Source organism: Petaurus breviceps, unplaced genomic scaffold, assembly GCF_028583685.1.
Source record: "Petaurus breviceps papuanus isolate PSGF00001 unplaced genomic scaffold, PetGlider_PUasm1.0 38, whole genome shotgun sequence".
Taxonomy (NCBI): domain Eukaryota; kingdom Metazoa; phylum Chordata; class Mammalia; order Diprotodontia; family Petauridae; genus Petaurus; species Petaurus breviceps.
In genome coordinates this window covers 24,238,177-24,263,852 of record NW_027186304.1, presented here as the reverse complement: position 1 = coordinate 24,263,852, position 25,676 = coordinate 24,238,177, and the positions used below count along the sequence as shown (strand labels likewise).

Genomic DNA, 25,676 nt, shown 5'->3' with positions numbered 1-25,676 from the left:
ACTCCTGATGTGTCTTTCCTTCAGACTTTATGAGAGACAGAAAGAGAGAAAGAGTATTTTAGTTGGTTGTCGCTCAGTATTTTTGTTATCTGACTATACAGTGTCCCCTTATCTTTTCTCAAGTCTCTTCTTCCTTCGTGTGGTTTGACAGACACTCTAAAGAAGAAAAAAAAATTATTAGAGTCAATTTTTAAATTAAAAGCAATTTATTTTCATGTCAGCATTACAAATCCTCATGCTTGCCTTTTTCCAGTTAGAAAAAAGTGTCACCACCTGCCTGCTGTCCTTAATCTTTAATTCTTTGACCCTTGAAACTAGAGTCTAATTTTTCCTAATTTGCACTTGGTTTTTCTTATCATACAGTGCTGTAACTTCCCTGTAGCTTTCAGACTTTCTTTCCAGACACATTTGTATTGTTAAAGTGATCATTCCCCCCTTCCCTCAACATAACATAGTAGAAATACAGCATAAGGTTTTTAAGCAAAAATAAAAACTTTTTTTCCACTACTTGATTTATATCAGTCTGGCCCTGATTTCTTGTAGCTGTTGGACTGGTGGGTCGATGTTTATTTTCCTTATTTAGTGCCTATAACTGCAGTTTTAATGGATCTCCATCTGTTTCCTTCAGGAGACTCTCAGTGAGAAATATACTAAGGTAGCATATTGAGGTGATGAACTCATAATTGTATTCACCTCATATGCTAACTTGTACATGAATATGCGGCCTCAGTAAACCTCCATCATATATTAGATTTTCATATCCAGCCTTCACAGTGTCTCTTTTGCTGCTGAAGAGTCTGCAGAGAAAATAAATGATAGGGAAACAATCATTCCTTCCATGATTCATCTCAATTAAAGTGGCAGCAGTGGTAAGAACAGTAAAATGCTCATTCCTGTTAGAAGTTACAGGATGTTCTCATGCTGCACTTTGAGCTAATCTCACTCAAGGAGCTGAGCCATGGCAACTAATGACATCTCAGCTCCCCTGCCGACAGAGCAGATATTTTTAATGAACACTGCAGGAGATTGCCTTGGATTAGCTTGGACAAAACATTTGCTTTCCCACCACTGCTTTACATCAACTAGGAAATAGATGCAGAGTACCTTGACTCTCCATGCTCAAAAACACATTTGCTTTATCCATTACAAGCTGAGTTAGTAGGAAAATATCACATAACCCCCATGTTGTGATTGCCTTTTAATGAATCTGTAGCTAACAGTAGGCCAACGTATCCATTGTGGCTTTAAAATCAACCCCCAAATTGTCAATTGCAGTCTAACAAAATTCTATGATGCTGGTTTGGCTATTTAATGGAGATCTGGTCTCACATAGTATACATATTTGCTTAGTCTCATCTTTAGGCAGAAATGATCTTTGGGTTTTTTTGGTTTTGTTTGTTTTGTTTTGTTTTTACTATACATATTTTTATTGACTGCAAAAAGCATTTGATTTGGTAGAGCAAAAAGTGGCTCCCATGCAGATATCAAAATCCTACAAGATTCCTTGAAATAGGTAGCAACAGAGTTAATTTTGTTCAGCCCTATGATTATTAATATTAAGAGGCAGAATATATGGAGGTTTGCTAAAAGTGTTTGTCATGGTCATCTTATTTAAGTTCCTTCCCCCACTCTTGCCCTGACATCAAGCCTCAGGCTTGAATTATTCTCATGGCACTCTTATTCATGTGCCGTTAAAAGAACATGGAGAAAATTACAAATTATCATGACTGGGTCCACTACAAATTTGTAGCAAAGCAAACCTTTTGTATTTCCCTAATTGACTCACCATCCCATTCACCACAATGAATTTTCCAAAATTTTTTAATCCCTTCTCAAACCTTTCATGGTTCTCCATCACCCCAGCTTCTCTGTTAAGAACCTTGTCTCCTCGTTTGCTGAAAAAAAAAAAATTGAGGCCATTAGGCAGGAATGATATTGAAAAATAGCTCTCATTTGCACCACAGAAATATGAGTTCATTAGATATCTTCTCATCCACTTCTCCTCCTTAAGACACATGATGTTTATTATATATTTCAGTAGCCAAATGTGATCCCATTCAGCTGCCCTGGGATAGGTAAGACAATTTAGCACTAACATCAGTCGAGTTGAGGGTGCCAGTGTTGCAATTACTCTTGAGTTCTACTCAGGACAAACCACCCTGAATGGTAAAGGATAAAATTCCGAGTGCTCTTTTTGAAGAGGCCAAACTAGTTGAAATAATTTTATTCATTTCTTTGGTGAAAGGCATGTCAGCTTTTGATCTGTGAAGCGATAAAAGAATGGCATTGGAACTGAAAAAGTCCATGGAGACATAGCCTGAAATAGTGATAAGGAACTTAAGAAAGCTATGGAACAAAAAGAAATTTACATCGTCAGGAGGTTTTAAGTTTGATTCACAACTTGATAGGAATTGTTTCAAAGCATTTGACCCTTTTGATCAGGACTTGTGTTTTCATTGCTGTCAATTTTCCCAATGTAAAAATTCCTTCTACCAACACAGGTTGGCAATTTTCCTTATAGTCTTAGAAAGTTACATAGAGCACCAAGAAGTTCAATGACTTCCCCAGGGACACACAGAAAGTATGTATCAGAGGCAGGACTAGAACCCAGGTCTTCCAGATTCCGATGTCCTCTGTCCACTATGCCATTGTGCTGCTTCTCATTGAGAAGGTCCCCATTTTACAGATGAAGAAACTGAGGCAGATAGTTCAGTAACTTGCTTCTAGATCTAGGACTCTATTGCACCATTTTGTTGCCTCATAATGTGGAAATCCTACCATTTGAACTAAATAAAATTCTGTTATCATCAAGCCTGACTGCATATTTCATCTAAGAACATATAGAAGTTTTTCAGTCTATGTCTCTGGATTAGCTACCAATAAGTCCTGCCCCTGGTTGAGGGATCCTGGGCAAGTTACCTAATTTTTAGTACTCTAGGCAACACTTTATAAGACTAGAAATTGAAGAAATGGTGCTGACTTGTTTTGGCAGATGCCATTTCCTAGTCTGAAAGTTCCCTATATGAAATCAAAGATCTGGTTCCTGTCCTAAAAGGTATATAGGCCTTCACATGCTAAAATTTGACCCAGTGCAAGACCCCATAAATCACTTATCAGACAAGAAAGCATACTAACCCTGCATAATGTAACCGTGAGGTCACTCAGGAGTCATCTGGATATGGTAGCCTTGGTCCCTATTGTGTCTTTTACTCCACAGTCCATGTTTCATGGCTTCCTCCTTAATTTAGAATGACTGTGTAAGGGGCCCATAGTGGCAGTCCAACTTCGCCAGAAGTGTGAGCCTGCTGACCTCTTCCTCAATGGCATAGTCCTTTTTCAGATTCCTTCACACCAATGATATCTATATTCTCATAGATTTTTATATAGATTTCCTGCTTTGGCAGTTTTAGAAAAATATCTAAACTACTTGTGACCTCCTACCATCTTCATCCAACCTTTTTGGCAAAGGGATCTGGCTTAAAATGCCTGTGTACCCCAGAATTTTTATTTTCCCATGGTTCCAGGAGAGTTGAGGAACCCAAAGCTCTATAACCCAATTTGACTTTCTCACTGGCACTTAACAGCCCTCTCTTATTATTTCCCTCTTTCAGAATGACTTCTCATTAGGCAAACCCCTACCAAACATTCCCTGCCCAGGCTGAGCCATCTGACAAATAACATGTCAAAAAACAAGTGACCCTTACCATGTCACAGGAGGAAACATTATACAAACTTTGTTTCCACCTTAAGTTAATCCCAATCTTTCAATAAACCATCACTTTTGAATTGAATTGAGTGATTCTGTCCCTCCCTTCCTAGTCTAAAGATTGCTAGAAAAAGTAAATGATGGAGATTTGATTCATGTTTCTACAGGCAGTGGAAAACCGGAATCTCATAAATTCCCTGAAGACTTTGCTGGATGATTTCCACTCGGAGATGAGGGAAGATGAACGAGATCGTCTTGGATTGCAACAACAGTATGCTAAGGACAAGGCTGCCTGGGAGGTGGAGTGGGCAGAGCTGAAAAGCCGCCTAGAACAGGTATATACAGTACCATGTGCATAGCTACCCTTGACTTCTAGAGCAGATTACAATTCCCCAACTTTCCTTGTCAGTATAGACATTCCTCTCCCATGCTGATGTATCCTCTGTCATCTATTGGTTGTGACAGATTTTTTCCAAGTTCCCTGACAACTCTAAATCCTCTGTGTTTAATTCAGGTACTATTTTAACTCCCCTCCCCTCCCCTCCCCTCTCCTCCCCTCTCCTCTCTCCTCTTCCCCCCTCCCCTCTCCTCCCCTCTCCTCTCCTCTCCTCTCCCCTTTTCTCCTGTCCTCTTCTCTCCTATTCTTTCCTCTTCTCTCTTCTCTCCTCTCTTCTTTCTTCTCCTCTCACCTTTCTCTCCTTCCCTTCTCTCGTGTTCTTTCCTCTTCTCCCCTCCCTTCTCCTTTCCTCTCTTCTCCTGTCCTATATTCTCACCTTCCTTCCAGGACCTGTGATTTCACCCAAGAGGAAATACTCCTCCCAATGAAATTCAGCTACTTATCTGCAATTTATTGTCTTTGTTGCCTGCATCACTGAGATGTTAAGTGATTTGCCCAGGGTCACACAATCAGCTTATGTAAGAACCATGGCTAATGTTCGGTTGCTATTACAGTCAATTACAGAGAACTGATAATCAGAGCCTCTTCATCTCTTCTGAGAAGAGAATGATATGCCAACCAAAGGGATTATAGCCATAATATATAACACCAAGGGAGATTTTGTGTTTTTCTTCCCAGGAGAGCCTTAAGAATATCATAGCTTATATATAGAAAATTCAATTAAGTAACTACTTGATATTCCCTTTCCCCCTTTCCAGGAACTGGGAATCAGTGCACTACTCTTTACCATTAAGCAAATCATAGAATTTGATTTGTCAAATGACTCTTGGGATAAAATGGCCAGCTAATAGTAAGGAGACCTGGGTTCAATTTCCCATTTCTAATGCCATTATTGTTCGATGAGTAACCTGGAGCAAACCATTTAACATTGACATACTACTTGTCTGTAAGATATTCAATCAATATCAGTCACTGAGGGAATTAAAAGGGAAGTAAAGGGGAAAAAAGAAGACCAGAGAGGATGAGGGACAACACTTTTATAGTTATGTAAAGGATGTGTAGATACTGAAAGAAGCCTTGTCCACTGAACATCCAGTTCAAAGGAAAGGGATAAAAAAAACGTATAGAATTTAGATCATTAGGATGGCAAGAGTCTACAAATAGCTTATTACTTCCCAAAGGGGTTTAAAATATAGTGTTTTCATCTTAGACAAGGGCTATCAGGAAGATTTTGGTTTGGGAATTTCCTTGCCTATTTTGCATATTTTCTAACATCTGAATGCATGAATTCAAAACATTTCTGAGGTTATTTACTATTTGTTAAGCACCATGCTGAATGATATAGATACAAAAATAAAAGCAAAATAGTCTGTACCCTCAAAAAACTTACATTCTATTTGAAGGAGACAACACAAAAGTATTTTGGTCCAACAGATCACAAGAATGTTGTGTGGAACCATTGGGAAATTGATGGACCTGATTTTTCCCCAAACAATGGTCAAGTAGATCAAATGAGAGTAAGTTTATAAAGTACTTAACACAGTGCCTAGCACATAGTAGGTATCATAAATACTAGCTAGTGTTAGTAGTATTAATTTGGATATGGTTTCTAGAACAAAAAGTAGAAAGGGGAGGTATGGGAAGGTAAAAATATATATAAGCATTCTAGATGGCAAAAAGACATCTGAATTCAGCTTTATGGGATATGAAGTATGATCTGGTCTAAAACTATTTAGATACAGGGGGATCTGTCAGTTTTTTTATCACCAAATAGTACAACTAGGCCTCAGAGTCACAGTTCCAAAGTCAATGAATTAAAAGTCACTCAGCTCATGATCCTGAAGGCAAGGTAGTCTGGAGGGTATAGCAGTAGGAAAGATGATAAGAACATAGCTGGCTAGAGTGGTTGGCTTCTGACTTGCAATAGTGGGTTTTTTTCTCCTCTTTCTGTTCCTGATTTGATCTCTTCCCATTTTTACATCAGCATTTTTATATTTAGGTAAAATCTGATACACTGTCCTTGGTCTCCTGGTTTCTCCCTTCATTCATCAGGATCTTACCTGGCACCATTTTTCCCTTGGGTACAGTTCCCATTACAGAAAGGATAATGATGGATAATGCAAACCTATCTGAACACTGTCCCTGAACTCTAGGCTCCCAGAGGTTCCTCTGACTAGCCAACTGAAAAATTGGCCCTAAGTTTATGTGACTTATTGCTCAAAAAGAAAAATATTTCTTGTATAGTTCAAATCTGTCTAAATATGTTGTCAGTGATGTGATAATCTTTGAGAAGCAGTATGATGAAGTGGTAAAAGCACTGGTTTTGGAGGCAGCTCTACTATCTATATGACTTGGAAAAGTCATTTCATCATTTGGGTCCTCAGTTTTGTAATCTGTAAAATTAATAGGTTGGACTAGATGAGCCATAAGATGTCTTCTATCACTATATCCTATAGTTCTAGAAATGTATAGATATTTTCTCCCTTTATCACAAGACAGACTAAAGTTTAAACCCCTTAACACTAGGCATCTCAAATTGGAGCCTGCTACACTTGGGGCAGCTAGGTGGCCTAGAGTCAGGAGGGCCTGAGTTCAAACCAGCCTCAGACTAGCTGTGTGACCCTGAGCAAGTCACTTCATCACGTTTGCCTCCATTTCTTCATCTGTAAAAATAAACTGGAGGAGGAAATGGCAAACCATTCTAATATCTTTGCCAAGAAAACCCCAGATAAGGTCACGAAGAGTCAGACATGACAATACCCAAGTGTTCTGTGGTGGAAAGAACACAAGAGTTTAAAATAAGAAAGAACTGGGTTGAAATGTCATCTCTGATACTGGCTGTATGACCGTGGACATATCTTTTATGACTGACCCCTTAGTTTCTTCATCTATAAAATGGAGATAAGAATACCTGTGGTACTAACCTTACAGGTTATTGTGAGGACCAAACTAGACAATGTTTATAAAATAGTTTAAAAACCTCAAGGACACAAATTATTATTTAATCTGTTGTCTCTTGGTTTGGACAAATAAATAATCAATAGTATTGGAACCACAGGTCTTTATGAAGAGAAACAGATTGAGCTAGTAGGTGTACATATTACTATTGATCAAGAAATGATACAAATGGCAAATCTGGCTTGGTGACTATCGCCTTACCCTTTGTCTCTTTGACAGCTGGAAGGAAAGAATTCTGAGAGAAATCCGGGAGAAGTATCCCCCACCTTTGACTTAAAGGGAGCTTTTAGGAGGGAGAGAGAGGAGCTCAAGAAGCTACTTGCAGAGAGTCACAGCTTGGTGATGGAGCTACGCTGGCAAGTCCATCACAATGAGAAGAACTGGAAAAGGGAAAAAGTGGAACTCCTTGACCGATTAGACAAAGAGCGTGAGGATTGGGAGCAGCAGAAGAAGGAGATGCTGCGGAGAATGCAACAGGTAAGGAGCCAAACAGGAATGTTACAAATGCAGGAAACTATGGAAATCAATTCACACAGAGGTCAAAGAAAAAAGAAAGAAAAAAAACCTAACCACTTTGATGAGTTTGGTACTGTAGCCAGAGAATAGACTTGGATTCAAAAAGACCTTGACCCTGAGCCATTCACGTATTTCAGTGCCCCAGGTAATTCTTTAAGACTAAAAGTTGTAAATATGCATGGGATGGAGTTTCCACATATGGAGTTACCTATAATCTTGAAGTCTGAAATGTGGGCCAAAAATAAAACTAAACCAAAGTCATTTTGTGATTCTTGCCACCTCAGAGTGGTTTGAAAGGCAATGCGTGGTCATGGCTTGAATTCCAGCTGAGATATTGTGTGATCTTGTGTGAATTTTCTCTTTTTTAGGGCAAATGGAACTGTTATTTCATTGCTGTTGTTGTTGAGTTGTGTTCAGTTCTGTCTGACTTTTCATAACTGGAGTTTGCTTGGCTAGGATACTAGAGTGGTTTGTTATTTCCTTCTCCAGTTCATTTTACAAATGAGGAAACTGAGGTAAAGAGGATTAAGTGATTTGCCCAGGATTAAGCCAACACAGCTAGTAAGTGTCTGAGACCAGATTAGAATATGAATATGAATCATCCTGACTCTAAGTCTGATGCTCTATCTACTGTGCCACCTAGATGCCCTAATTATCTTTTAGAAAGGGGAATTTACTAGGTGGTATAGTGAAAACAATGAATATAAAACATTCCCATTCCCCCAAAAATTCTATGATACTTTCTCCCACAAGAACAAAAATAATTCAAGGGAGAGTGGGTTCAAGAATAGGTTACATATGACAAATGGGATAATTGAGATCTCCTAGAAGGCCTTTTGCTTTAGTACTCAAAATGTTCCACTTAGATATAGTGTATCTTGTCTTCTGGGCTCCCTGTAGAATCTTGAATCTTCCTTTTTTCAATGTGTCTGGTTTGTCCTTGGCACCCAGTACTTCCTGCTGATGGTATCCCAGGAACACATCTAGGATGCCAACAAACAGGTCTCTGAAATTCACCATGTCTTCCTTAATCCAAATTTGCAGGGAGGAAGAAAGAAATTAAGAGAGAAACTGAGGCTGTCCTCCCCAACCCATGGTATTTGTTCTCAGGAGTTTCTTCTGTCACTAGGCTACCAGAAGCTCAAATCCTTTTTTCCAAACTAGCTCAGTAATTTTGTGCAAGCCCCCCAGTGTCAAGTCCCTCACCCAATTAGAACAGATTTCCTATCAAACTTAGTTGAAATGCCTTTCAATAATTAATTAATTCATCAGAGATATCCAGGTCTCTTTCATACCTAGCTTACATTTCTGATTCTATTGAAACATATTCTTGCCTGACTGGGGCAGGAGGAGGTGGGGACATGTAGTTTGGAGGTAATTGATTCAATCAGTCCTAATCTTTATGTATAAAATGTAGAGATTAAACTAAATTATCTCTAAGTTTCTTCCTCTCTAAATTATGTAATGTGAAAAGTACAGGACACATAGAAAACAAGAGGAAAACACTAAAATGACCAAAACAGATTTCCTGTTTGTGAAAAATCATCTCTATCTTTCACACTTCTCTTCTCCCTTCAGCCACACCAAAGGTGAAAGAAAGGAAAAAACAAAGGAAGAGAAAAGAAGGAACAGAAAGAAAGAGAGACAAAAGGAGGGAGGAGGGAGGGAGGAAGTGAGAGAGAGAGAGGGGAGGAGGGAGAGAGAGAGATTTAAACCCTAACTGTGGTGGTGGGCAGGCTAACTTTTAAGTGCATTGCTAATAATTTAGTGCCAGTGATTGGCACTTCTACCTGAATTCAGATGCAGCCTAATAATAAAGGAAGTGCTGAATAAAGCTGGAAGTCAAGCTGTTCCATGATGACCCGGCATGTTGGGCATATCCCTGAGTGGTGATCAAATATGACCACAGTTAGAAAAGACAACAACCCAAAGCCAATCTTTTCTGGACCAAAAAATTCAGGGGAAAAAATCTTAATTGGAGATTAGGTTTTCACTAATATGTGACTGTCTTGTGCATTTCCAGTCATCAGTGTCCGCATTGCAGCTAATCTCTTGATTTGGGGTGACAGCAGTCATTCTCGAATGATGCACAAATTAAACTAATGCAGCCTTGGCTTTTATCCCCGGTTAGTTTTGCAAAGTGTGCTTTTTATTTGTGTCTGTGTTTCACATTTAGAAATGCTTGAGATCTTAAGAAATGTTACTAATCTTGGAAAATGTGAGTCCAGAGAAATGTCAGTTATCCTTGTTACTTTCCTTGAGGTCATTATTTTCAGAAGAAAAAAAAAACAATAATAATTAACATTTATATAGCACTTTAAGGTTTGCAGATTTCTTTACATATATTATCCCATTTCATCCTCCCAGCAATCCTATAAGGAAGGTGCTATTACTCCCCTCATTTTACAGATGAGAAGACTGAGGCTAAGAAAGGCTAAATGATTTCCCTAGGGTGATAGGGCTAGGAAGTGTCTGAGGCTAGAACTCGGGCCTTTCTTTGTTTAGACTGTTTGGGACCCTAGTAAAACTCAAGGACAGTACAGATTGAGAGGAATGTTTGAGATTAGACCTCACTCCTTTCTCCATTCTTCATGGATTTTATTACCTACCTCCGAGGTATTTGATGTGGCTACCATCCCAAATTCCCCAATTCCTCATCAAGAGGAATACCAGTCATTTCCTGTTTTACTTGGAAGCCAACCATAGGAGAGTCTTTGGATGAACACATATGGTACTCTTGTGTCCAGGTGGGTCAATGATTAGTGCTAAAGATTTTAAACCTTTTAAAAGTGAAAAGCAACCTTTATTCCCAGGAAGCTATTTGTTTTTTCACCTGATCTTACATTTTATCCTTTCCCAGGATAAAAAAAATAAAAATTAAAAAAAAAACAGGAGCTCTGTTTGATTAAGTAACTCCTAATCTTTCAAACTTTGGAATCAAATATTTATCAGTGTACAACTTCAGTTATCTTAAGTCAGATATAACCTGAAGAAGTCAACGAGTTACTGAATAGTATGCCCTCTAGCCAGGACCAATCCCTGTGATAATAACTATTCTTCTGCCTGAAAATAACCTACATGGTTGTCATGGTTAATGTCAGGTCCCTTTTACATCATCAGTGACTATTGCATAGCAACTGTAACGATTTATTGGTTCAACCACAACACTCATTTTACAAGTCACTCTTCAGATTTGTAGAGAAAATTTTCTGTAGTTTAAAAAAATATATGTTACTGATTTCTTTTGTTTTTACATCCCCAGAATTTTCCTCAGTATCACACCACCCCCCTCCAAGAGAGTCATCCTATATAACAATATTTTTAAAGGAAAAAAGTAGGAAAAAGAAAAAATCAGCAAAACTGACCAGTATATTGAAAGAGTTGAGAAATATAGAAAATATATCACAATCATGGACCCTCTAACATCATTTTTTTTAGCATGTAAGAGGATTTACTTTTCCTAATAAAAAGACCAGCAAGACATATGTAAAAATATACAGTCTCCAAGAGACTCTATGAAAGACGCAAATGTTCATTTTACCTGGTTGGAACAAATACACCAAATGGAAATCTCCTTTCCAAATTGGCATCTATTCAAGCAGTGACCTCAGAACTTCACCCTTTATAGTAATACCCTTAAATATAAATGTATTATTAACCTATACATGAAATTAAATCTCGGGTCATGGACCTTCAATTGGTTAGTGCAGTGCTTTCTCTGTTATTCTCAGAGATATATTTGCTCCTAATGAGCTTATACTTTGTACAAAAATAAATCTGTTCTTTCTCCCCAAGTATTTAGCATTTGAAAGTAGAATTTTTTAAAATCATGGTAACTAGCCTTGCAAATTAAGACAGCAGAGGGACATCCCATGTATAGCAGGAAGTTGGCAGAGGTTATTCCATTTGCCAGCTTCTTGCTCACTCATTAAACTCTTAGTTACACATTCCTAAGAGAATCAAGAAGCATATCAACAACTCTTCATGGAATGTTTAACAATGTGTGGCTTGGGTACACAACTGCTTTGTAAGCCTCATAACCTTGAATATGATAACCTCATACGAATGGTCCAGAGTCTCTAAATCCATTTTCCACATTGGAAGTATATGTTTCTTGCTTATCGGGTGTCATAAAATTCCAACCTGATTTCTCCACCATGTTAGACACTTTATATGATGAATGTCTATGTGATGCAGCTAAAGCCTGAGTATGAATGTTAGCTCCTAGCATGCCTTCCCTCTCACATTTCTAGAAAGATTTTTTTAATGGATTCATACCATATCTTCCCGTAGAGTTAGGTTTCTAGTTCATATGCAGACAATACAGGACTTATTATTTTAAGTTGTGGTTTAATGAATAGGATGTTGAACTTGGTTGGGGTCAGGAAGACCTGGGTTCAGATTGGACAGTTACTAGCTGTATGACCCTAGGAAAAATAACTTAATCTCTCGAGGCTCAGTTTCCTCTTATATAAAATGAAGGGTTAGACTCAATGAGCTTTAAGGTAACTTCATTCTCTAAATGATCCTATGATCCTAAGTCTAACCCTTTGAACATCTAATTCTCCCTTTCGTGATACACTTAAATTAGCTGTCTGTTCAAAGATGAAGACCAGTCTTTGAAAAATCTTTCTGTAATGTGTAAAGTGTTTCCAAGGGCTAGCCTTGGACTTAGGAAGATCCAAGTTCAAAGCCTGCCTTTGACACACATACGCTGGCTAAGTGGCCCTGGGTTAATCTCTTAATGTCTCAATGCTCTGTGCAAATCTTAATAACCATAAATTGCATGGCACATTTTGATCATAATTGGTAGAGGAAATTTCATTATCTGGAGTTCCAGATACCAATGAAATTACAGGTCTGGCCACATTCCAAACAGTTTCCATGATGCATATGCTTCATTGGTGCTATTGAAAGGCAAATCCTTGTTTTCCCATGTCATCCACATTAAAAGTAGTCCTGTAGGCTAGTAGGGTGTAGAAGAGTGGTTCTCAAACTTGATCACAGAACTCCTTTATTTTCTTAAAAATTATCAAGGACCTGGTGCAGTGGTGCTGAACTGGCCCTGAAGTCAGGAGGACCTGAGTTCAAATCCAACCTCAGACACTTAACACAAAAACTAGCCGTGTGACCTTGGGCAAATCACTTAACCCCAAATGCCCTCCTTCAAAAAGCAAAAAAACAAAAAAAAAATTATTGAGGGACCTAAAAAGCTTTGTTCATGTGAATCATATACAGAGGATGTGCTGGTAGATGTTTAACAGCTAGCTTTCCAGGGGGAACATGTACACGTGACACATTTGTAAATTTAATCTGCATTATTCACATTTTCTCCAGAACTTTCTTAAGACTAGAAGATCAATAATACAATAAATTAAACCTTGATTTGTACCATTTGCCAATTTCCAAGGTGTAAATGATCACAATAAAATTTTAACAATTGACTCTTACAGGCTGGTATGAGCCAACGCCAGCATGCCACTGGTGATGTCTATCAATATTTGCTGTATTAGTGGCAGCTAAATGGTGCAATGGATGGCACACTGGGCTTAGAATCAGGAAGACTCATCTTCATGAGTTCAAATCAAGCCTCAGACACTTACTAACACTGTGTGACCTTGGGTGAGTTACTTAACCCTGTTTGCCTCAGTTCCTCACCTATAAAATGAGCTGGAGAAGGAAATGGCAAACCACTCTCTAGTATCTTTGCCAAGAAAACCATATAATGGAAGTCACAAAGAATCGGACTGAAACAACTCAACAACAATATTGCTGTATTTGAAATTAAAATATCTTAATATTATTAGGAAAAGAGTTTTGACCCCATGAACTCCCTGAAATGGTCTCAGACACCCCCAGGGTACCTAGAGTACACTTTGAGAACCACTGATCTAGAAAAAAGAGAACTGCACTTAGAATCAGAAATTCAAGACCTGACTTTGATTTTCCAAAGACTCAATCCTGGTTGTATCATCATGGTTGTATCCATAAGGCAAGTCATGTCACTTCTATGAATCTCAGTTTCATCATTTATAAAATGGGCATAATAATATTTATACCGCTTACCTCAGAGGGATGTAGTGAAGAAACCACTTTGTAAATCTTCAAGTGCCACTGAAATAATGAGTTGTCACTCTCATCACTAGGGATCTATCTCCTTCTAAGGGAAACACTTTCACTTGACTCGAGCAGTAGCTCTGACCAGCTAGCATTACGCTGGTCAGTTCTGAGCAGCCAGAAAGGGTGCCAGGCCAAAAGCAAATTGCTCTGTGCTCCCCAACTTTATTTCTGAAATCCAGACAAGACAGAGCTACAGATCCCAATAGTATCTGTACTACTTGTTTTGTAAGTCCTAAAATAGGTGTCCAGTCAAGATACTGCTGTGTCAAAGTCAGCAGAAGAGCATTTCAAACAATGGGAGATAAAGCCAGCATCTTATTCAGGGTGCGTGCTGAATGTTTTCCCAAACTATACACCAAGTATACAGTATACTTGGCATATACTGTAAAGAGACTGGCTGGGCTATATTTTTTAATGGAATTTACCGTTGCTTACCACCTGTGTGACTTTCGACAAGTCCCTAACCTGTCTGTGTCTGGGTTTCTTCATCTCTAAAATGAAGTGGTTGGATTACATGACCTCTAAAATCCTCCCAGTTTTAAATCTGTGATCCTATGAATTGCTATCTGAGTCACATAGCACTTTATGGTCTTCTAGAGGAGGGGAAATCCACAAATCAAAAACTCTTCACCAAATTCAACAAGCTGGTCAATCTGATAGTAGCGCATATCCACAGAATTGCTTGACTGCAAAAACTCTGGGTAAGATTGACCCAAGACTTTCAGCACAAGTGACTCCAACTCCCATAGATCCTGTGCTAATCCAAGGTAATAGTCCTCAACACAGGGCAGTACTTACTTTACATGTCTATCAAGATATCTTTACCTGGCTGCTGCTGTAGGTTGTGAACTTTTCTTTCCATCATCCTCCCCTCCCCTCTCCCTCAATACCGTCACTTCTATGTGTTCTCTTTAGTTCTCTCCCATGACAGTTTAAAAATGTTCATGTAACCTATTGATCAGCATTCACTGAATCTAAACATTTCTGTCTTTTTGGGGAAGATTTTTTGTTGTTTTTTTTTTTAATTTATAAAGAAGTGTTTGTCTTCTTGTGAGTACTTTTGACTCTTCCCTTTCACACCTCTTGTGTCCAATCAGCCATCACAGCCTGCCCATCCTAATTCCATATCATCTCTCCCATCTGTCCCATCCTTCCTATTCCTAACACATTCCTACCACATCACCTTGTTTGGTTTCTTATTGGACCTGTGTAGGGAACTAGAGGTGAGTTACTTCTCCCAGTGCAGGTAGCTGCCTGCTTTACAACTTACAGACTTAGAGAGTTGACTGGGGCATTGAGAAGTTCCTTGACTTGCCCAGGGTCAAACAGCCTGTATATACCATGTTTCCCCGATAATAAGACACTGTCTTATTAATTTTTTTTGGACAGAAAAACACCAGAGGGGTTATTTTCAGGGGAGGGCTTATTTTAATGAACATTGATAGCAATTTTAATAAACAGGTAAATGTGAACAAAAAAATGTACCTTTATTCAATAATGAATTCAATAAAGAACAGGATGACGCGCTCACTGCTGCAGCTCTGATTGGATGCAGCTCGGAGCGCGGCGTGCGTTTCACCCGGGGGGGGGGCGGTGCATACAGAGGGTACCGTAATGTAGCGTGTAGCGCAGGGGATCACCTTCACTACAGTAGCAATCTCAATAGGGCTTATTTTCGGGGGAGGGCTTATTTTAGAGGAATCTTACACAGTAAGGGGAGGGCTTATTTTCAGGATAGGTCTTATTATCGGGGAAACACGGTATCAGGGGCAGAACTTGAACCCTGATCTTTCTGACTCCAAAACTAGATCTGTCCCCCACTATATCATGCTGCCTCTTTTATTGTATATAATAGTTATCTGTGTTTATGTGTTATTAGCTTACCAGAGTGTAAGCTCCAGTGGGGGCAAGGACTATGTCTTATCTAAATTTTGTAAATTTTCCAATGGCTAGCACACAGTAGGCATTTTAATAAATTTTTTGATTGAATTGAATTTTTAAAAGAGAATTTGTAATGGGGCAGAGGGCATGGGAACATCACTGAAAGAGAAGGGAAATAAGAAAAAGGGAGGACAAGGCAATAGAACTAAAAACTAGATCAGTAGCCTAGTCCTACAGCCTGCATGCTTACAAATAAACTGAGAAAATGCAGATTGTTATGACTGAAAGGTACCTCACATAACAATTCATGCAATCACCTCATTTTTTAGGTAGGGAAATCAGGGCACACAAAGGTTGAAGTGACTGTCCAGAGTCACACAGCTAGTGAATAACACTAGGAAACAATTAAACAAAGAAAAAACCAGTAAATCACAGTGCAATTTCACTGTAATAGGAAACTCTCTTACCCTTCATATATTGGCACCTGTTCTCCAGTTTATTATAGTCCTGGAGAGACTTGTATGCAGCACTGAGTTAAAGTGATTTGCCATGGTCAAATGGTCAACTTATGTCAGAGACAGGAGTCTAGGTCTTCTTGTCACTTGGGCCAATATTCTATCAATGGATAGAGAGGCCTTGCTGCCTTTCCCTATCTGAGATATGGAACAAAAAGTAATACAGCAGGGTTTTGCAAAGTGCTTTAAGTCTCAGTAATCACTACCTCTCTCTCCCCAGCAAAGTCTGTCCATTGCTGCATGATTTTCCATCCTCATACACAAGCAGCAATACATGGAGAGGTGCACAGTAGGACACATAGTTAAGTTTTTGAAAAATGCTTTTGAAAATCTTGATATGCTCCCAAGAAAATTTATAGCATTCCCTGGTAGGATCTCAATACTTGATGACTGAAAATCTTCATTCCTCCTTGCCTTTGGGTTGGGTCTAAATGTCACTTTAATCCTTTAAATATTTTGCTTATTAAAAAAAAGCAGTCAACCCAATAGAATTTTCAAATATGTCAGCCAATAAAAGACTCATTAAAAGTAGTTAAGTAAAAATATCCTTGGGTCTAGTGTTTGCTCATGCATAAATATTTATAGAGAAAGGCAATAATGACAAAAATTAGAGATTTAAAATGTCAGCAAACATTATAAAGTTTTCTAAATGGAACAAAGTTTCATTAGGAGTAAGTTCCCCACTTATTTTTATAGTTGCTAGTCCTTTGACGCTGGCATATTTCCCTTGCTTAAGCCTCTTGATGTCTGCATTTACCAAGGCAATAAATGATAGAGGGCAGCCGTAGAAATAGTGTTTGACCACACACTCAAAACCAAAAGGAGTCCCAGGTGGGCCTGATCAACGGTAACATAGTGTGGTAAGATGTGATAAATTAGAATGAAAAAACATGGATTCAAATCCCAACTCTGCCATTTGCTAAATGTATATTTAAAGCATCTAGGCAGGACAGTGGATAGAGTGCCAGGCCTGGAGTCAGGAAGACTCATCTTCCTGAGTGCAAATCTGGCCTCAGACACTAAGTGGTTATGTGACTCTGGGTATGTCACTTAACTCTGTTTGCCTCAGTTTCCTCATCCGTAAAATGAGCTGGAGAAGGAAATGGCAAACCACTCTCTAGTATCTTTGCCAAGAAAAGCTCAAAGGGGGTTGCAGAGAATCAGACACAACTGAAATGACTAACAACAAAATGCGTATCTATGGGCAAATCACTTCACACCTCTGGCCTTTTGCATCCATAAAGTGAGGACATTATATTAGTTAAGTTTTCTAGCTCCAAATATATGGCAGGAAGAGTCCTAAAAAGAAATATGATGAAAAATGAGGTATCAGGTCATCTATGTCAGATGTGACTGTAAAATCAGGAGACAACTGTTAGGACGGGCACACCAAAATGTGTACATCCAAGTGAGTCACGTCCCCTTCACAATAGTCAGTGTCATAGAGTCACAAGCACATGGATTTTAAAATGGAAAGGACCTTCAACGTCATCAGCTTCAATCCCCTCAGTTTACTGCCAAAGAAACTGCGGCAAGAGGATAAGTAGTTTGCCCAGGATCACACAACAAGTAAGTGGCAGACCCAGGCCCTCTGACTCCACATCCAGAAATTTTTCCAGAACTTTGTGCAAGGCATTATTTCTGTAAGGCTTCCATTCAAAATACTTGGGGAACTGCTTTGAGTATTGCCTTTAGAAGCTGTGTTGCATTCTTTCAAATAGCCTTAGAGTTGGAGACTTCATCCTTTGAAGGTGCATTTGGTTTTTTGAAATATCCAAAACTCATTCAGGGTCAAATCTAGTGGAAAAGGTAGATGACCCACCTTGGGCCAAAACCAAGGAATAACTTACTCTAGGTACTGAGGCCAAGTTTCTTCTTTTGTGCCTTGTTGACTCCAAAAGAGAAGTCCCTAAAATGGTGGTAGCATCATTAGAATAAGTAGGTGACCCTTTTGCACTTATTTGGCTGTCTGAGTTCTGATAAATCTAGGTTGTTGCCTTTTCAAGCAGTGTCCTTACTTAATAGTCCTTCCTGGGATCGGCAGGTCTTGATTGTCTACCTTGCCAATCATTTGGGACAAAATATCCGTGTGAGTGCAGCTACTTCCCACCCTTTCCCTATCTCCCCTGATTATCCAGGCAGCAAGTGCTTAGAAAAAGCAAGTTATTTTTAGCATTGATTTTCTTTTTGTACTGAATCTGCAGCACCTTCTTTGCAACTTAGAATGTGAGAGTATACGAAGCACTGAGACTTGCCCAGGATCACATAGTTATATGTGTCAACACTTGAACCCAGATCATTCCTGAGGCCAACGCTAGTTTTCTATCCACTATACTTCACTGCCTGTCAGCATTTACTTCAACTAAACATAATTAGAGAAAATAAATGGACTTGTTCCAAGACTTATCTGGTATAAATGATTTTTTAAAAAACTTCTAGGGTCTTGAGATTGACAGTAGCTCTATTACCTTTCTTTAGCATGAATAATAAAGAGTCGACCCTCACCCTAATTTTTCTTTTTAAAAGCTCTTGGTTTTGTCCCTGGGGCATTAATACAAGGTGACTCCTGAGTTATTTGTTTTATCAGCAGATACTCATGTTCTCAAAACCTGTTGAGACAGAGGCAAAAAAAAAAAAAAAGTAGAGAGCCGTCATAAATGAAGATGTAACTATAGATATCAAAGTCCAAATTAAATTGTTGGGACCAGATGAATTTTATTTTTTTCTCTATTTCTTCTTTTAAATAGCATTTCATTTTCCCTCCAATTACATGTAAAGAGAATTTTTAACATTCTTTTTTAAATAAAATTTTGAGTTCCAAATTTTCTCCTTCCTCCCTAAGACAGTAAGCAATTTGATATAGGTTATATATGTGCAATCACGTAAAACATATTTCCATATTAGTCATGTTGTGAAAGAAGAAACAAGACAAAATGAAAAAAATTACAAAAAATAAAGAAAGAAAACGGTATGCTTCAATCTGCATTCAACCATTGTCAGTTCTTTTCTCTGGATGTGTACCAAATGAATTTTAAAAACTAATATAAGTTTGGCACCTAGTGGGGGAGATGTGGAGTGGAGGATGGGTAGGAAAGAATACTGTTAGAGTGGCCTAACATTCTGTGGAATCAGTCCAAATAAAATCCCAAGTGGTGAGAGACAATCCACTACAAAGGCAGCTGATGGACAACCTGTACTAACTTTCTCTTCTTTACATTTTAAGCTACAGGATGGAATGAGCTTCTTTGGAAATGACAGTTTCTTTAGGGAACCAAAAGAAGTCAGCATCCGTGTATTTTCCAACCAAGGGAGCCATCATACGCCTCGTTCGACGGGAAACTGGTCTTACTCTGATCCAGACCCAATGCAGTTTGAAGACCAGACACTGTCGAAGCTGAAGCAGACGGACCGATGCTCTGCCACAGAGAATATCTTCTTGGATGCATTGGCCTTGGATGATGAGTCTGATGATCCCCAGCCTCGGAAAGTGGCACGAGAGAAGTTTATCACTTGCCTGCATGAAGTAATCCTTATATTCTCTCTATGTTTTCATTGCTGTCTAATGGAGTAGCTATAATTAAGCAATAATGGAACATGATCCTTTCCCACAGCAGAAAGTGTCAAGATAAAAGATAAAGGAAAGAAAAAGGATACTGAGGCAGGAGAATAGGTGTTTGCATTTCCATGTCATCACTCCTGGCCATGTTGTTGTCTCTGCCAGCATCATCACTATTTAGTTTCTCCTACATAGATCCAATTTATTCTCCATGAAAGGCGAAGTCTCTTATGAGAATTGATGCCATATTTATCAGTGTTGTCTGGAGTACCTGTTCTAATCTCTGCTAGGTATACAAGATGTCCTAATGTACAAGTCTGACCTTGTCTGCCCCTTTCTTAAAACCCTTCAATAGTTTCTCATTGCCTATAAAACAAAATAAGAACTCCTGAGGTTGACATTTACCACACTCAAAATCTGGATCCCACCTTCCTTCTCATATTTCATGTTACCATCTTACCGTGTTTCCCTGATAATAAGACCTATCCCAAAAATAAGCCCTCCCCTTACTGTGTAAGATTCCTCTAAAATAAGCCCTCCCCCGAAAATAAGCCCTATTGAGATTGCTACTGTAGTGAAGGTGATCCCTTGCGCTACACGCTACATTACGGTACCCCCTGTATGCCCCGTTCCCCCCCCCCCGTGAAACGCACACCACGCTCCAAGCTACATCCAATCAGAGCTGCAGCAGTGAGCGCGTCATCCTGTTCTTCCCCAGTGATTTGCTTGCTGGCGCCATTGAGAGCAGTGCCGCGGAGGAGAGCTGAGGCAGGACAACATAAGCCCTCCCCTGAAAATAAGCCCTCTGGTGTTTTTCTTTCCAAAAAAATTAATAAGACAGTGTCTTATTATCGGGGAAACACGGTATATACTACCCTGTGATTCAGTCAACAAGATTCGCAACTAACTGAATTATTCCCTGAACCTTATCACGCATATCAGGTCTTTATGTATGCCAGCTATTTCTCTTTTGCCTTCAATGCATTCCCTTTTCACCCCCAAGTCTCAGAATGCTTGCCTTCCCCTAAGTCTCAGCCTCAAGTTCTATCTCGATTGAGCCATCTGTGGTCCTCCTCAAAGGTCATATTCTTTCCCTCCTCAATTTTCCTTGAGCTCTGCTTATGTATATAATTATATTCTCACCCCCCAATAAATTGGAGCAGGGCAAGGACAATTTGTTATCTTACATACAGTAGGTACTTAATAAATGTTTAATTGACTTGAGTTATTTCTAAATATAAATATGCTCGGGAAATTTCAGAAGAGGCAGGAAAAAAAGCTAGGAAATCCATATTCTTGAAATCACAGGAAAACATTCTGATTCTAGAAATCTATTAAAATGCTTTTTAAAAAAGTCTTCATACAGAGAATGAGAAAATGTCACTAGATAATAACACATTTAAAAATGTTTTTGTATTACGTAAGTAAGAAAGGATTCAACCCCCAGAAAACTAAAGTGGATGTTTGAATTGAATCCTATATTTGTCCTCTTGGGACAGAATGGTCCCAGTGTGCCTTGGGTGTCATAGATGTTTATGGGAAGACAGGGAAGAGGGAAGCTATTTGAATTTAGGAGTTAAAATACTTGGGTCACAGAGATTGAGTCCCATGACACCCTGAAATGTTCTTGAGTTCTCCTAGTTATATCTTTCACTCAAGCACTTGAGACATTGAGTTTAAAGGATGGAGTAAAGGAATTGTTACTAAGGAACCATTATAACAGCTGCTTCATCTGTCAGGCAGCCTCCCACACGTTTAATGGAACCCATCGAGTAAATGTCAAAGAGTGCATTTGTTGGAATGTAGGGAAATGGTGTGTTGGAGGAATAATTGAATGACTGATCAGCAGTGTAGGAGATCAAGGCCTACGGACAGCCAGTCATACAGTCCAGAGATCTAGGGAAAGGTCCTCAACACATAGGGTACACCCTTTCCCCCCAGCATTGTGGAGGGCTTCGACAAGACCCCACAGGGAGAGATGGTATATGTAGGCTGTTAATCTTCACCACTGGAGGAAGTGTCCACTTTGATGAGATTACAGATTTTGATCATAGGGTAATTTAGTGAAAAGAGATCCAGATAGGGATTTAGGAGATTTGTGTTTTAGCACCACATCTGCTATGAAAGTCATGGGGCCTGTGATTCCTTATACATTTGAGCTAATGGTAACTCTCCCAGGAGGAAAATTAATTAATGAAATAATTCAGTCAACAAGCACTTATTCGATGCCTACTCTATACCAGGTGCTGTGTCATATGCTAGATTATAAAAAATAAAAATAAAGACAGGTTCCAGTCTCCCCCGGGGGAGCTAACATTGTAGTGGAGGAAACCAACATGTATACATATAAGTAAATACAAAATGTAAGCAAAGTAAGTAAAAGGTAATATGGGGAAGAAGGTACCCGCAATTGAAGGAAATCAGAAGTCTTGGGGAGGAGATAGCACTTCAAGCTAGGCCCTGAATGAAGCTTGGGATTCTGAAGATAGCCTTGAGAAGAAATTTCAGTTAAAACCAAAGTTTATAGAGTGTGCCTAATTATAATAATTGATGATATTCCTATGGTGCTTTACAAAATGCTGAAATTACATCATCTCATTTTAACCTCACAACAATCTTGAGTAAATACTATAGGTTTTACTATCCAGGTTTTACAGAAAAGGAAAGTGAAGTTCAAAGATAATAATAGCTAGCATTTGTATGGATCTTTATAAATATTATCTCCTTTATCCTCACAAAAAACCTTGGGATATGGATGCAATTATTATCTCCATTTTACAGTTGAGGAAACTGAGGCAAACCTAAGTTAAGCGCCTTGTCCAAGATCATGTAGCTAGTAAGCGTCTGAAGCTGGATTTAAACTCAGGTCTTCCCAACTCCAGGCCCAGCACTCTATTCACTGCACTGTCTGGCTGCCTCTTTAAAAACTATAAAATGCCATGACAATATATGGTATTGTTATCAGCCCCTTTAAAGGATCATGGAAGAACTAACCTTCTCTGTAAAAGTAGTTCCAGTCAGTTTCTCCATCTCCTTATTCTATTACCATCTCCATTCTTGCTATACCAGCATTCTTCTTAGAGTTTGTGGTGTCTATATACATCACAATGTTTCTTTGCAATTCTCTGGCCAGCACCTTCCTCCAAACATATACCCCTTCCCTCATTGCCTGCCATGTACCTCTCTATAAGTTGTATTTTAATTTTTAAAAATTTATTGACATGTTTTATCTTTCAATACATTTTTAGATTATTCTTACCCTGTGAGAGCTCTCTTGTAACAAAATAAAACAATTAACTAACAAACACTATAATGCACTAACAAAAAATAACAATACAAGGGACCTTATCTGAAAATGCATTCAACATTCCATACCTGTAGCTCCTCCCACCTCACCTCCCTTCTCTCTACTTTGTTTAAAGTGGTTTTTATCAGGTATTTTCTCAGGATAGAAGCCACAGAATGAAGCAACTAAAATCGGATTTATCTGTTGTGTTTTGTTTTGTTTTGTTTTTCTTACAGGAAGAAGATAACTATAAAGGAAATCTTCAAAGGTAAGGTGAATGAAAGTCACATTTGCTAAAGCAGGCCTGAATTGAATTTCTTAGTGATTGATGTAATTCAGCCTCTTTGTAGTAGCCTGGTCCCTTTTTCATGATTATGAAAAAAACAAATGTGATCAGGTTTTATTGTGTTTCATTAATATGATGTCATTGATCACGAATAACTCAAAGATCAAACATGGTTACATCAAGGATTGGCCTTTGGTTTGACATTTACCTAAATTGTGCTGTAACTTTATATGCATAATGCAGATGGGAGTCTCATTAAATGATTACTTTAAAGTTAAATTCACTATAGTGTGTCCCTTCCCAATATAAAACAAGCATAAGGAACTGTCTGCTGCAAGATGTTTCATCCAGTTAAAAACCTGTATGAAAAGTCTTTATTTTAAGAATTACTGGTCATCTCTCTTGAGGAAATCATAAAGGACATAGTGGCTGTGGTACTTTGGAATGAGCACTGGATTTATTTTCCCTTAAATCAGAGGAAGAGGACCTGGGTTCAGATCCTGGCTTTGCATCTTACCGCTTCTTTGACCTTGGGCAAATGAGCCAACCTCTTTGGCTTTCATTTTCCTCATTTGCCAAATGAGAGGGTGAGACTTCAGCTCTAAGGTCCCTTCCAGCTCTGAGCCTGTGAGGCTATGAAGTAACGTAAGAACCGTTCCTCTTCTGCCTACTATGTTTTTCTCCCCCGTTCTCTTTTTATCTAGTCCCTCTCTACCTTTCTTCCAACCTTTTCTTTCATTCTAAAGCTTTTGTACTAAATGAAAGCCTTTGTCAGGTCATGTTGACATTTCTAGCTACCCTCATCCTGTATTCTCCTGTGAAATTTGACTCCGTCAATTATTGTTACCTCACTTCTTCCCCTACTCTCAGAGTCACAGACTTATAGGGTTGAAAGGGACCTTGGAGGTCACTGGATTGTAGCCCCTGGACCTCTTTAAACTACATTTCATCGGCTGCTGACCTTGCATTCTCTCTCAAATATGCACTTCCCTTAAAGTTTACTTCCTCTGCATCCTCCCTGCAGTCTCAACCCTCAGCGCTTAAATTGGAGCTAATTCCTGCCTTTAACCTTTCCTGTTTTCTCTCACGGAGAAAAGCTTACAATTTTTGCCACCTTCGAGCTTCCACCTATCCCTTCTCACCCTACCCTCTGTCCTCAATATCTATCCATGCTCTAATCCTTGCCAGTACCACCACCTTCCTTCATAATTCTATGCTAGTCTGTGCCACTGTCAACTCTGAGAGGAGGAACTTACCTGATTAGTGCTTCAGCAGGCTGTACTTGTTACATCCAAGAAATATGGAAAGGACTGAAGCTTGACTAACCCACTATAAACCACTCTCAGCTCCTTAAAAGCAAAAGATTCTAGTAACTCATGTGGTACTGAACCTGTTGTTCGTATTTCGGGAGTGGAGTTAGAGGTGAGCCAGGAAGAATAGAGGGCAAGGTTCTAGCCTCCTCCTCCCTCGTAACTTTCTGTGTGCTGCCTAACTGTACCTGTATCTGTCACTAAAGCCATGCCATTTCCTTTTTTCTCTCATTTTAAGCACTGATTACCAGGAGCCATCAATTACTCCAAGTGCTTATTAGCTAATTTGTGGATTACTTCAAACAAAAATAGACACTGACCATCAGGTCTTTATCGGAAGGTTAAAATGGTACCCAGGAGGGAGGGTCATTTCATCTTTTTTACTTTTCCTAAGAGAAAAAACTTGGAGGAGAAATAATATTAGTAAGACCTGGATTAGTACATTATCTCATGTACTGAATCTTAGGGGAAAAGTTTCACAATCATAGAGGAATGACATGTATGACCATGGCAAGATAACTGCTCCAAACAGTGATGGTCAATCATTCCCACTGACGAAGAATTCTGGGTAGATGATCTCTCTGGGGTTCCATTCCCCCTGGGAAGATGAGTTAGGGATCAGAGGTTTACCCAAAGGTATTTAAGTCTCTAGTTAGCTGTTACAGAATGCGTCTGAAGCTATAGAATCCAGGAAATTGTAGACTCATGGAAAATAAGAACTGGAAGGCACTTAAGATCATTCAGTACAGCTCATTCATTTTAGAGACAAAGAAATTCCTCTGGGACTAAGATAGACTCCAAAGTGAATCATTGCCCTTTCCCACAAATGTACAAGAAGTGAATCCGGACTCGAAGCATCATGGACTAGTCTGATGGAATATGTAGGGGAGAAAGCCCAGAGGCTGCTGGAGCTCTCACAGAGTCACTGGAGTGACTGGCATCACAGCCATTAATTGCCCACTTCTGTTCTATACAATGACAGGCAATTTACCCTAGGGAGGCACTAAGGTATCACATATCATGAAACCTTAAAGATATCTGGCAGAAGAAGCCTAAGAGACATCGGGTAGGCTTGGAAAGGCATTGACTTTCTTTCTTTTGTGTGTCTTGTGTGTACTTTCAGAATAATCTATTTGGGGGGAGGG

The 25,676-nt window shown here is 39.0% G+C and overlaps 1 protein-coding gene across 1 annotated transcript in view; it reads left to right on the top strand.

The window, feature by feature from the left end:
* The window catches only part of MTCL1 (microtubule crosslinking factor 1), a 172,919-nt gene that overhangs the window by 131,578 nt on the left and 15,665 nt on the right, over positions 1-25,676 (top strand). The window contains 4 exon segments of the mRNA XM_069099662.1: positions 3,874-4,041; positions 7,281-7,538; positions 19,317-19,616; positions 23,172-23,203. Coding sequence (XP_068955763.1) covers positions 3,874-4,041; positions 7,281-7,538; positions 19,317-19,616; positions 23,172-23,203 — 758 coding nt within the window.